Consider the following 14,116-nt stretch of genomic DNA (forward strand, 5'->3'; position numbering starts at 1 on the left):
CGAGAAGAAGCTGTTAACCTTTTCTCTCAGTCACTAAGAGCAGGCCAGCTATCATTTTGGTCAAACTGATTAGGCGCAGTTCATCCGCTGGCTGTTCGTCATGGTTCCAGTAGGTGTGGCCAGCATGGCAGCAATCATGACCATCATTTGGACCTGGCGGTCAGTGTGGACCAGGCGTAGCTGGTCGGCTGGCGATGGGGCAATCCAAGCGTGAGACGACATCAGCATCGCACGGTGTGGGGTGAAGGCAGACGGCAGCATCATGAGACTAGGCAAAAGCACGTGAAAGTTTTTTTTGTGTGATGTGGCTCATTTTTTAAAGCTTTGGTTCGCGTGTGCAAGCACGGTCCTTAGGTTAGTGTATTTTTATGCTGGAAAATTTGGGGGCTTTCCGAGATCTGATGCTGGTCATACATGACAGTGACAGTGGACCTGGAAATTACAGAGATTGTGCACATTGGCCTTGAAAATTTTGGGGCTTTTCATGTATTAGGGAAAATTTTCTCAGCTGAGCCAAATTTACTGAGTTGGTACACTTTTCGACTGAGAGATTTGGGGCTTTTGCAAAATTCTTCAAAATTTTACTAAATTTGCCTATTCTATGCTATGGGAACACATATTAATGCAATTGGGGCAGATTGATTAGTAAAATTTTGGGGCTTTTGCTGAAATTTGAGAATTTTTGTTAAATTGATGTCTGAAATGTACATTGGGGACATTGCTGAAGCAACCTTGGTGCGGTATGTAGTGAAATTCGAGCTTATTATCTCTCACTTGTGAGATTTTGAAGAAATTGCAGAGAATTCTAGTGTTTTTTGTGTATTAGAAGTGCTTTTGGACACATATGTATGCAGTACACATGTTTGGCAGCTCCCATTGAGTTGATATATTGCTGAATATTCATGGTGCAGTAGTTTTAGTGATCACTAGTAGATCCGGGATTGTTGCAAATGTATTTTTGGTGATATTTCTGAAGTGGGAGTCACTTTGCAGTGGTGCATGCATGGATTATATGCTGAAATCTCAGTTATATTGTTAAAAGTTATTCCTTCTACTGTTGTACATGAGCTTGGATCAAATCTTGCTCTTATCTCTTGAAATTTTGGGCTGGAATTAGCTGAATATTCAATCCAATATTTAGTGTTATAAAATACCGCATTGGTACTTGGCACTTTGCCGAATAATAGCCACTAATGCTTCTAGCAGTAGTGACACTAAATCCCTTCTTGAAATCAATGAGGTTTGATAGCACTGGCTTTCACTTGTGGAAGGACAAGACGCAAGGCATTTTGTTTTTGAAGGATTGCAATGATGCTCTCTTGGAAATCAAGCTTGCAGCTATGACAGATGAGGATTGCGCTAGACTTAAAAAGAAGGCCATTGCATACATTAAAATGGTTGTATTTGATGATGTACTTACAAACATTAAGCGTCTTGATATGGCTTGTGCTATATCGAAAAAGTTGATGGATACTTATGAAAATACAACTCTAGTAAATCAAGTGCATCTCATGTACAAGCTTGTAAACATGGAGTTGGACGAGTCTAAGCCAATATCGGAGCATTTGAGTGCTTTCATAGGGATTTTGAGTTAGTTGTTGCAGGACCCTAGTTTGCAACTCTTCAATGATAAACTGAAGGTTATTTTCTCGTTGATGACTCTGGTTGATAGTTGGGAGTCTTTGGTTGTTTCACTAAGCAATAACCCTACTTTAACCTTTGATGGTGTTAGGGGCTCTATTCTCAATGAGGAGATTAGAAGAAAGTCCAGTGGAGAAAGTGGTGGTTCAGCCTATCATCTTAGAGGCATGTTAGAAAATAAGGTTAATGCAATAAATAAAGGCAAAAGCAGGAGTAAAAGCAAGGGCAAATAGTAGGATGTCACTTGCTATTAATGTGGACGTAAAGGGCATAAAAAGCACGATTGTCAATACTACAATAAAGAGCAAAAAAAAAAGAAACAAGGAAAGAAAAAGAAGGATGACAAGAAAGATGATGATAGCTCTCTCTCAAAAGGAGTTGCAAAGGCAAATGTTGCATCTAGTGTGGTCATTAAAGAGCTCTCTGACACTGGAGAGATACTTGTTGCAACCTCATGTAATGATGTAGATATTATGGCAGCAACAGGTGATATGCACATCACTAAAAAAGAGGTAATTGATGCCTTACTTTCAGCTCATAATGGACTGTCCCCATCATGGATAGTGGACAATGGTACCTCTTTTCATGGTACTTCCTCTTAGAAGTCATTTTTTGAATACAGTGAAGGTTGCCTAAGCAAGATTTACTTGGGCAACAATTATGCATGTGAAATAGATGACATAGGAATCATTCACTTGGCCCTTGAAAATGGCCAAGAGCTGATTTTGCAAGATGTCGGATATATCCTTGGCATAAAGAAAAGTTTATTGTCAGTTGGGCAGCTTGATGCAAGAGGATATTTTACTTCCTTTGGTGGTGGATCTTAAAAGGTTCACAAGGGCTCTATGCTGATTGTTAAAGGCAGCAAAAAGAGGACTTTGTATTATTTGCATTGTAAAGAAATACTTGGCAAGTTTTTGGCTGTGGCTGAAGTTCATTCATCACAGATGGAACTTTGGCACAAAAGACTTAGCCATATGAGCCAAAAAGGCCTTTAGGTTCTCTCCTCTTTAGGGAGATTTGATATAAAAGGCTTTGGTCTCAACTTTGGTAATGATTGCATATATGGAAAACATGTGAAGTCTCATTATTACTATGGTGTCGTTAAAAAGTCCAATGCTCTTGACTTAGTATACTCTGATATGTGTACTGTGTCTATTAATTCACATGGGGGTGTGCAGTACTTTATCACTTTTATTGATGATTTCAGTAAAAAGTCATGGATGTATGTGTTAAAGAGAAAAAAGGAAGTGTTGGATGCTTTTAAAAGGTTTCGTGCTTTTGTTACTACACAGAAGGGCTTAAGTTACAAGTTATAAGAACTTATAATGGGAGCGAGTATGTTTCTAATGAGTTCAAAAAGCCATGTGAGATACATGGCATTAAGAGGGAGTTGATAGCCCCTTATAATCTTGCATCAAATGGTGTGGTTGAAAGATATAATCGCACACTTTGTGAGAGAGTCAGATGCATGCTATCCACAACTAATCTCCTGTAGTAGTTTTGGGGAGAGGCTCTTAAAATTGTAGTCCATGTATGCAATTGCTCTCCTAATCGTACATTGGAAAATAGCATTTTTGAAGAGGCTTGGTTTAGCAAACCTGCTTCATATAACCATTTGTGTGTCTTTGGTTGTGATGTATTTGTGCATATTCCTGTAAATCAAAGGACTAAACTAGACGTGAAATCCTTCAACAAGGGCATCTTCATGGGATATGGAGATGAAGGAGAGATGGGTTATAGAGTTTAGCTTTCTCAAGTCAGGAAAATAGTATGCAGCCGAGACGTAATATTTAATGAGGCAAAGTTGTTGAAAAATGCACATGGTGACCTTGACAAAAAGAAGGTCGAATTTCAGTATGAACAGCCAGCCATTCAGCAACCATTAGTTGAAGATTCTCTCCCCTTTGATGCTAAAAATGAGCAGCAACCTATTGTGCTACAACAAGAAGATAATGGACAGAAAATAGATGCACACGATGGAATAGGACAGCAAAAACATGCTGAAAACAAGTTACAAGAGTAAGAAAATGCTGAAAATCAGCCACTAGGTGATGGTGTGCACATACTTGAGGATATAGGTCCATTGCCTATCAATACAAATCATTGGGTAAGAAGGTCTACATGTGTCAGAAGGCAGCCACAAAGGTTTCAACTATATTTGGATTGCATTTTATTGACTGATGAAGGTGAGCCTTTGACATTTAGAGAGGCACAATCGTGTGAAAACAAGAGAAAGTGGGAGCTTGCTATGTAGGAAGAGATGAAGTCTTTGTATGAGAATAACACATGGGAGCTTGTATCTTTGCCCAAGGATAGGAAAGCCATTCTTAATGGGTTTACAAGGTGAAATGTATTGATGGGAAGGCCAAGTACAAGGTACGTTTGGTTGCTAAGGGATATACATAGAAGGAAGGCATAGACTTCCAGGAGGTTTTTTCATTGGTGGTGAAGATGACCATGTTTAGTATTTTCTTTGCTCTCATTGTATCCTTGGATTTAGAGTTGGATCAAATGGATGTGAAGACTCCCTTTCTTCATGGTGACCTGGATGAAGAGCTGTACATGAAATACCGCGAAGGTTTTGCTATTCCAAGGAAAGAGCATTTAGTTTGTAAGTTGAAACGTAGCTTAGATGGGCTGAAACAAGCCCCTAGACAGTGGTATAAAAAGTTTGATACTTTTATGCTCAACCATGGATTCAAACAAAGTCATGTAGATTAGTGCTTATATACTAAAAAGGTTGATGATGGAAACCTTATTGTGCTGGTCTTATATGTGCATAACATGTTGATTGTAAGAAAGCATAAGAGTACTTTATATGCTCTTAAAAGGCAACTAAGTTCAGCCTTCTCAATGAAAGACTTGGGAGCCACTGAACACATTTTGGACATGCACATTAAAAGAGATAGAGGGAAGCACTGTTGTTTCTCTCACAGGACAAGTACATCAGCAAAGTACTTGACGGATTTAATACGGCTGATGCTAAGCCTCTTGGTGTGCCTTTACCGCCATATACAAAGCTTTGCAAAGCTGATTGCCCAAAAGATGACGCAGGTGCTACTGCTATGAAGGGCATACCTTATGTATCGGCTTGTGGTTCTTTGATGTATGCCATGGTTGCAACTTGTCATGACATTGCTTATGCAGTGGAAATTATTAGTAGATTGATATCTAACCTTGGTAAACCACATTGAGAAGCAGTGAAATGTATCATTAGATACTTAAAAGGTACACAAGACAAGTATATATTCTATGGAAGGGATACACTAGAGTTGCAGGGATTCTGTGATTCAGACATGGCAAGAGATCTTGATACTAGAAAATCTACCAGTGGGTATGCCTTTACTTTGGCTGGTAGGACTATTTCTTGGTCTTCAAGGTTGCAGAAAATTGTAGCATCGAGTACTATAGATGTTGAATATATTTCAACCACAGAAGTTGCTAAGGAAGCTATTTGGCTCGGCCATTTGGTCAAGGATTTTGGGCTTTCTTGAGGTACTCCAATGCTTGGTTGTGATAGCCACAGTGTCGTATGTTTGGCTAAGAATGCCATGTTTTATACACATACCAAACACATACATGTTTGGTATCACTTCATTCAACAGGTCTTGGATGATGGTCTTGTCACATTGATTAAGGTTAAAACCCAAGATAACCTTGCAGATGCTCTTACTAAAAGTCTTGCAAAGGCTCAACATGAGCATTGCATTCGGTCAATGGGAGTTGGCTAACTTAAAGGTACCACTTCGGGTCTTTAAGTGGGAGGTGGTTGGATGTAAAGTCCCTTCGGGTGTAAAGTCCCATTAATCTCCGTGTGTATAAACTCAGGAGTGTGAACACACTCTTATTTGTGTCCTAACATATAAATACATTTTATTCTTTGTGTACTGTAGCACTAACTGGAACACTCATCTTGGAATTTTCACTCTCACTCTCAGCTTTGCTTGTGCCCCATTCCTATCTCGCTCTCCATTGCACTCTCGCCACAACAATGAATACGGAGAGAAAAGGAGAGGAGAAGAGAAAGTAGGAAGAGAAGAATTATTTGCATTGAACAAGAAGAAAGCTGAATACGATGAGGATTGATCAGTCCTTGCACACAGCCCAAGGTATTAGTGAGGGCACTGTATGAGGCTGAATAATGATGACATACCTTTGATAGTGATAGAGACGATAATGGTGATAGAGATGGAGAGTATGTAGCCAATTGTCCACGACAGAGATGGAGAAGACTATAGCCACTTGATGAAGCACTTGCAAGATAGAAAAGTGAGTGGTCTATCCAACCAAGTCTGTCAGCTACAAATAGATGAAAACCACCAAATTTGTTCGTCTAATTTATTAGAGCTCCTATGTCTCCGTTAGACTTTAATGGAGCTCATAGCCAAGAGATGATAGATTGACAGACTAAAATAGGTAGGCTAACACCCCCTCTCAAATGCTAGGAGAGTCTGATGACCCAACAATCGCATATGGTGAAGCATAGAAGGATTGGGTAAAGGCTTGTGCTTTGTGAAGAGATCCGATGCATTGTTTGCCATAGAACAGTAGACCACTGCCAACTTGGAATCCATGATTTACTCCCGTATTTAATAGTATTGAATCTCAATGTGCTTCATGGAATCATGAAACACGGGGTTTCTGGCTAGAGCTAAGGCACTCTAATTATCCATGCGTAGCTGAGTGGGACATGCATGTGGAAAGCCAATCTCCGCCAATATCTGGTAGAGCCAGACTACCTCCATAGTTATGGAACAAAGGGCACAATGTGTGGCTTTTCACTGCTCCATGAGATATTGGGACAATCCAAGGGAGAGAGCATAACTTGTAGTGGATAATCTTAAGTCCACATCACTTGCCCAATTTGAGTCGCTTGATCTAGAAAGAGTAGCCCCCTCTTTGTACACAATCCCATAAAATTGAGTCCCTTATAAATGGCACAGAACGTGGAAAGTGGCTCTCCAATGAGTCTGAGTAGGAGTCTTCATAAAAGAAGACAACAATTCATTATGCCACCACAAGGGAAATGTTTGGGGAAGTATAGTTTAGCCAAATCAATGAATCAACAAGGCACCTGAAGAGGTAGCATTTGGAAGGGATCTTCAATCATGAAAACGTTGGACTCTAGGTCCATGGGGTAAGAAATAGGTCAACACTTGGCCATATCAAACTTTCAAAGTATCTCGAAGATGTATCCGTGCTAGGATACGAAGATACCTTGTGACATTTGATAGATCTTCAAGCCAAAGAAGAAGTGCAGAGTCCCTAGATCCGTCATGTCAAACTCTTGTCGCAAGATCTTTCAAGTTTGATCAACCTTGTGTGGGTCACTCCTTGTGATAATCAAGTTATCCACACATAAGGTGACGAGCACACACTTGTTACCTGCAACCTTATAATAAAGGTTGGGATCATGATCTGATCGATGGAAGCCACTCTGTAAGAAGAAATGATCAATTCTTTGGTACCAAGCTTGAGGAGCTTGCTTCAGGCCATAGAGAGCCTTCCGTAACCTGTAAATATGGTCCTTCTTTCCTTGCACAAGAGAACTAGGAGGCTGGGGAACCTAAATCTCCTTCTTGATTATGCCATTCAGAAAGGTAAACTTTATGTCCATTTGGAAGACATGCCAAAGGTGATGCGTTGTAAGAGCTAAGATAGCTCGAATAGTAGATATTTGAGCTGTAGAAGGTGGGAAGGTCTCTGAGGAGGAGTAATCCAACCTTGTATCCTAGGAAAATTTCTTGGCAACAAGTTGTGTATTGTGCTTGTCTAAGAATCCATCTACAAGATATTGGTCTTATAGAGACCCACCTCACACCAATCACCTTTTGCTTCTTTGGATGCGGAACGAATCCCCAAGTCTAGTTTTCCTCAATGGAATTAAGTTTCTCCTACATAAGACGATGCCAAATATCTTGTACAAGAGCCTCATCAAGTGTAGTAGGCTCACGATCCTAAGGAATTCGTGACATAAGGGCGTAGTTCATGCAAAGTGAACTATCCTACTAGACCTAAAATTTAGTTGATCTACGTGGGCTAGTAGGGGTAGCAAGAAAATGGGAAACACTTGAGTATTGCATAAGTTGCTGATGCCATAGTGGGATGGTGATAGGCTCTCTGTTGTGAAGGAAAGCAAGTAGCCTCCGGTACTTATAAGACATAGGTTTAGGATAGGGACTCCCTTTCACTAGGTGAATGCAAATTCTCCTCATCCGAAGAGGAAGGCTCCCCTTTTGATGGCTCAACACTCCAAGAAGAAACTGGGGGGATGGGGATAGAGTAGGAATACTCAAAGGTGAAGTAGTAGAAGGAGGAGAAGCCGTCAAAGGAGGAAGGACAACAGATGGAGAGGGAGGATGGGGAGGACTCGCAAATGAAAAAGAGGTGCGATTGGGTAACTTGGAAAGAAGGGGAGGGGTTGATGTTGGGGGAAGAGGGGGAGAGGGAGGGGATTAGCCAAAGGCAAATAATGACCTGTAGAAGAACCATCAACTTGATCATTAGAGGCCAAAACCTCATCAAAGATCACATCCTTGCTTGCCTTGATCTTTCATTTTTTTGGGTTGTAGAGTTGATAGCCCTTCGTAGTCGTATTGTAGCGCACGAAGGTTGAGATTGATTCCTCTTTTCTTCTTGTCCATATGGACAAATGCATTGCACCCAGACATGAAAGTGGAAAACAGAAGGCTTCTTTCCAAAGAAAGCTTCATAGGGAGTCATATCCTATAATGTGGAGGTAGGAGACCAGCTGGGGATGTGAACTGCAGCAGCCACCGGCTCACCCCAAAGAGAGTGAGGAAGATCCCTATATGCTCCAACATTGATCAAGCCATCTTCAGCATGTTCCAATTGGCATTCTCCACACACCATTCTTAGATGGTGTCTTTGGATGGGAGAACTCCATTCGAATGCTTCTATCCTTGCAAAACCTAGAAAAAAGGTTAGAACAAAACTTGTTACCATGGTCTGTTCAAATGCCTTGAATCTTAAAAGATGTTTGCATTTTGACAAACACCTTTCAATTGTAGAAGTTGGAGGACGCTTCACTCTTGTATTCCAAAAAGTAAGGCCACACATAATGATTGAAGTTATCAATTATTAGCATCAAATACTTGTCCTTCCCAATGGAGGTTGTGCCCATAGGACTGCATAGGTCAGTATGGACCAACTCTAGGGATGTAGAACCCTTGCGAGTGGTAACCTATGGATGGGGTTGTGTATGTTGCCTGGCCCTTAAATAGCCAGGGCAAAGAGTGTGAATGGGAGGGAATTTGGGAAGTCCCTCAACCATCTTCTTATAAGAAGCCTGCCTAATAGCATCAAAGTTGTGTTGTGGCCATATTAGGCATGCCAAAGTAGTCCTAGCTTGTTGGAAATCCCCACGGCAAGGGTTGTGAGTGTATAAAGCCTACCCTTTTGTGTACTTGTCCAAAGAACCACTCCTATAGAAGCATCCTTCATAGGCATTGCCTCCTATGTGAACACAAGGTGGGTACTAGCTGAGTAAGATAATGAACAGACAGTAGATTAAAACCCAAATCCGGTACATAAAGAACTTTGGTTGAAGAATGTTATAGACTTAGCAATGGGGGAATGATTCCTAATCCATGAATGGGTATAGAAGAATTGTCACCAATGGTGATGGATCCCCCTCTCGAACTCATATCCTAAAGCCAATCCTATCAATAGGTCATGTGGGAAGAAGCCCCACTATCCACAAGCCAAGGCTTCTCCATAATGGAAGAAGCAAGAGGGGTATCCTCCTCCTCAAACACATGGAAGAAAATGGACTCAGTGGCAGTTGGGGTAGCCTTGGAATCCTCAGATCCCTCCTTGGGCTTCAAATGGGGGTACTTTTGCTAACACTTCTCCTCTAGATTAGTGCCCTTCCCAAAGTGTGGGCATTTGGGCTTCTCATTATCCTACATGTCCTCTTTCTTGTCATCTTGTTTCTTTGCCTTTGGCTTTGCCTTTTACTTTCCTCCTCCCGAATCTGTTGTGAAAGTCTTTGTGGAGCTGGATCCAGTGGCTTCTACCTCTCTAAGCCGCCCCTCATGCTCCAAGACTAGTAAGGAAAGCTCCTCTCAAAGAAGTCTCTCAATTCCTTGATGTAAGAAGGTTGGTATAGAACACATTGAACTTTGGGTATGGCAGTTGAGTTAGTAGAATCATTGCCATATCCTTTAGAGATATAGGCTCCCAATGGATGCAAGCTCATTCCTCATGTCCTTCCGTTTGTTGTTGTGATTCTTCATGGAAGGAGAGTTATCAACACTAAGCATTTGAAGTTTCTTCTCAAGAGAAATTGTGTGGGCAAACGTCTTTTGATGGTACAAAGACACAAACTTCTTCCACACTTCCAGTGTTGTCTTCAATCTATGCACTAGGATAGAATCTTGTAAGCTTATGAAAAGGAAGGATTGGGCTCAATAGGCTCGAGAGTTGAGCCGATCCCATAGGGCTGCACGATCCATTGTTGTTCCCTCACAGGGATCTTTGATTGGATGAGGTATAGGTAGGGTAACAAGCTCCCAAAGATTGAAGGTGTCAAGGATGCATTCCACCTTGTAGGACCAAAGCAAATAGTTGGAACCATCCAGTTGGTTCTCTTTGGGTAAAGAAGGGAGAAGAGGCACCTGGGTAGGGGGTGCCATGTTGGGCAATTTAAAGCCAATAGAATGGGCTCTATGTGAAACATGGAGAGATGGGGGAGGAGAAGGCTACTTCAAATGATGAGATTGCACAATAGGGCTCAGTGACCTCCAATGCTGTTCTGAGGAGTGATGGGAAACCTCTTCGTCCAAGTCATCAAAACCTTGAAACAGGGGATTAGACATCTTTGTATAACTTGCAAGCACACAGGCTGCTGCGTTTTGCTGTAGGAGAGCCCAAACGGAGGGAAAATCAACATTTGCAAGAAGAGAGTTGTAGATGACCCACCTTTGTCTAATGTCACCTATAAAACACAAAAAATTTGCGCTTACAGCAGCGAACAGCAGGTTGAAATTTGGGTTTTCAGCGACAGTATGGTCTCTTATTTGGCTTGAAACTCCTTGTCCTCACGTAGGTGATGATACCATGTGAGAGTGCACAATGGAAAAGAATCATGAACATAGAGAGAAAAGGAGAGGAGAAGAGAAAGCAAGAAGAGAAGAATGATCTGCACTGAACAAAGAAGAAAGCTGAATACAATGAGGACTGATCAATCCCTGCATGCAGCCCGAGGTGTCAGTGAGGGCACTGGATTAGGCTGAATAATGATGACAGCACTTTTGATGGTGATGGTGATGGTGACAGAGAGTGTAGCTTGTTGCCCACGATGAAGATGGAGAAGACTGCAGCCACCTGATGGAGCACTTGTGAGATAGAAAAGTGAGTGGTCTGCCCAGCCAAGCGTGAGGTATAAATAGCTGAAAAACACCAAAACTGGCTGCCCTGATTGGGCTGACTGCAATAAAAAACTGCACAAATGCTGATGTGGCAGTCCTGGAACAGTCGCAAGCTGGCAGTGGCTGGAATCTGATTTGCAGGGCAGCACAGGCTCTGAAATGCGTGACAAACCTAAAAAATGCACACAAAACTCAGTCAGAGCTCCTATGTCTCCATCAGACTTTGATGGAGCTCACAACCAAGAAATGATGGATTGACAAACTAAGATAGGCAGGCTAACAATGTAAGGCATATATCTCCAAAATTCACAGCTTGTAGGAAAATAAGAGAACCCTCTATTATCTGATGCCATTTTAGATATCTTTAAACACAGATCGCCAAAATCCACAACTCACATGAAAATAAAAGAGCCCAAATGCCATCCATCCCTGGGAAACTCTTTTGGAAAAAAGAGAAAGGATGCCTTGTTTTCTCCACTATGTAGCAGGTAAGGCTTTTTTGTGCATGTTACTTTGGATGTATTTTGGCATTATAATTTTTCATGGCAATCTTTTCTCCTGCAATGTTTAAATAGTAGAAAACTCTGTATTTGGTTAAACATTTTGACAGCATTTGTGCCCTGTTTTCAACCACTACCAAGGCTTTTCAAACCCTGGGATGGCCTAACTGTTCTCACTCTTTTGATAAACTGCCTAAGTATTCTCAAGCCTGGTCATACAGATTGGACTTACTGGTGCTGTCCTTTTTGTGTTTACAGGTTTCAGCAATAACTCAGAAGGTTAGTTTTCTTCTCATGTCATTGCAAGTGCTCCTTCAATAACAAAATATCAGTGAGAATTGTTGCTTGGTATATCTGCTCTTGATTCAATTTCCATGTCCATTAACAGTGCATTACAGTAGATGTGTTTCAGGTGGGAGGATGGTGGTTCTCTAAACGCATGTTTCTTATGACTTTCCAGAGTGCATGAAACTTGACTCCAACATGCAAGATGAACTGGACAAGAATGCAGTCGACTTATTGACAGAGGAGCTCAAGTTGCAAGCTACTGTGGCTGATGAAAGCCAACAAAGAGCTGACTCTGCACTTCTTGATGCCAAGAAGTTGAGCTCTCAGTATCAGAAGGAAGCTGAGAAGTGCAATGCTGGAATGGAAACTTGTGAAGAAGCTAGAGAAAAAGCAGAGGAAGCCTTAATAGCTCAAAAGAAGGTATCCGCAATGTGGGAGCAGAGAGCTAAAGATCTGGGATGGAAAAGTGGATAGAAACCTCAGAAAAGTTTAGGGTTGATGAATTGGTCAAATTCTTTTGACACTCCTGTATTTTTCAAGAGCCAGTACCACAGGTTCGAGCTTGAAGATTTTTCTAGAGTCAATTAGCAGTAGAGGACAGTAATGCTCCTTGCATCCAGGATTCCTTGTACACGGGCATATCAGGTCAAGTCACAAAGCTATGTATTTTTTTTGGACTCTCAAATCAACGTCTTTTCTAATTTGTGACAAAATAAGATTTTAGAGATCGTCCACATGTGTCAAGCTGTACATTTAGTGGACTTGAACATTGCTGAAGGCAGTTCTAGTTAGAAGTGTGTTCACAGCCTGAGATGTCTGAATGACAGAAATAAGGGCATTAGACTGACCTTGGGTCTCGAAGTCCCAAGTTACTGGAGCAACAGAGCATGTCTGACTGCAGACAGAATTTGGACTTTTTTCAGTCCAAGAAAATCTGGACTTTGTCAAAAACAGCAGTATTTTTTCTGTATTAATATAAGCCAGCATAAGTGTATTCTTAAAGCAGTGAGCGTGAATGTCACTGTTAACTGGGTTAAATTTCCCAAGAGAGAAATTTCAAGACCAGTAAATCTCCAAACGAACCTGTCAACCTTGTTCCTGGAAAGAAGATAAGGAGGTACATCTGAAAAACAAGTGGGCAACTGACTTCTTTGGGGATTTCTTTCAAATTCTTAATGAGACTCTTTCTGATCAGCTAATGGCAGATGAAATAGTATTGCAGGAATCAATCAAGTATTCACAATCTTTACTCATGACATCCCAAGGCCCACTATCAAGTGTCGAATCCCTTATGGACATTATTTAAAAGCCATTATACTGGCCATGAAAATGAAGTTTCAATACCAAAGGGATAGCCAAAACAGAGCATCTATTGATGATTTTCCTCGTAAAACCAAGCTTAAATATTATCCTCACAAGGTGCTTATTAGGAAAGATTTGTGCCAATTGACAGTAATGCCAGAGGCAAGGGAGAACATGTTCATGGCGTCTTGAATGTTTTCTTTCTAGGCATGCACCAGCAAGGTGTCTATGAATGGGGGCATCAACATATGATGAGCTGCAATAGCAAAGAGAAGTGGCCTTAGTGGGTACATGCACCTTTTCAGGGGACTTTTCAGGCCTGAAATGTAGCATTACTTTGTTCATAGCATGATAAGCTAACTCAACAGCAAGCTCATATTTAAAATAAATATGGATCTTTAAATTTTGTTTGCAATCAATTTAGGAATCAGTTTAAGTGCAATGCCCATTAGTGTAATGGTCTCCAATGGCCAATTCTATCACAAATTATTGTTTTTGGGGAAAAGAAGAATCAAAACCTTCTTCCAATTCCATTGGAGAGATTCAGTATTCTCCACACAATTACATGGACACCAGAAACTAAATCTAATAATATTCCAAATAGAGACCATGGTTTTTATAGTAATTCCATCAAAGCTTGGGGCTCTCCCCCTCCTGACATGGAAATGCAAAATCCATGTCTTCAGCTGGAAATGGCTTCTCCATTTCATAAACTAGAATTAGGATAAGTGAGAAAGCTGCCTTTGAACATTCTTGCAGAGCACAAGCGATTTCCCAAAAAGTCTCCTCATTGCCAATTAACATAGCCTCAGTTAGGAGCTGCAGGAGATTGTCTGAGAAATTCCCATGTGTATTCTGCAAAGTTCAATAGCATTCGTTGGTCTACATGAATCTTTCTCCAAATATTTACTCAAGTCTCTAGTAAGTACATATGAACTACCAGGATATCCAAGAGTTTTTCTTAACATTGTACAAACTATGTACTACATC

The 14,116-nt window shown here is 41.0% G+C and overlaps 1 protein-coding gene across 2 annotated transcripts in view; it reads left to right on the forward strand.

The window, feature by feature from the left end:
• LOC148011829 (uncharacterized) overlaps window positions 1–12,549 on the forward strand; it is a 30,550-nt gene extending 18,001 nt beyond the window's left edge. The window contains exons 2-3 of one of the 2 annotated variants that reach the window (XM_087670958.1): window positions 11,795–11,815; window positions 11,997–12,549. In XM_087670958.1, the coding sequence (XP_087527084.1) occupies window positions 11,795–11,815; window positions 11,997–12,298 (323 nt within the window). In that variant the 3' untranslated portion in view covers window positions 12,299–12,549. The remainder of the gene's footprint in view (window positions 1–11,794; window positions 11,816–11,996) is intronic. The other variant, XM_087670959.1, reaches the window with a different exon arrangement.
• Window positions 12,550–14,116: the final 1,567 nt, after the last annotated feature.

This window comes from Lygodium microphyllum, chromosome 28 (genome assembly GCF_053477565.2).
Source record: "Lygodium microphyllum isolate KBCC chromosome 28, Lygodium_microphyllum_v1.1.10, whole genome shotgun sequence".
Taxonomy (NCBI): Eukaryota; Viridiplantae; Streptophyta; class Polypodiopsida; order Schizaeales; family Lygodiaceae; genus Lygodium; species Lygodium microphyllum.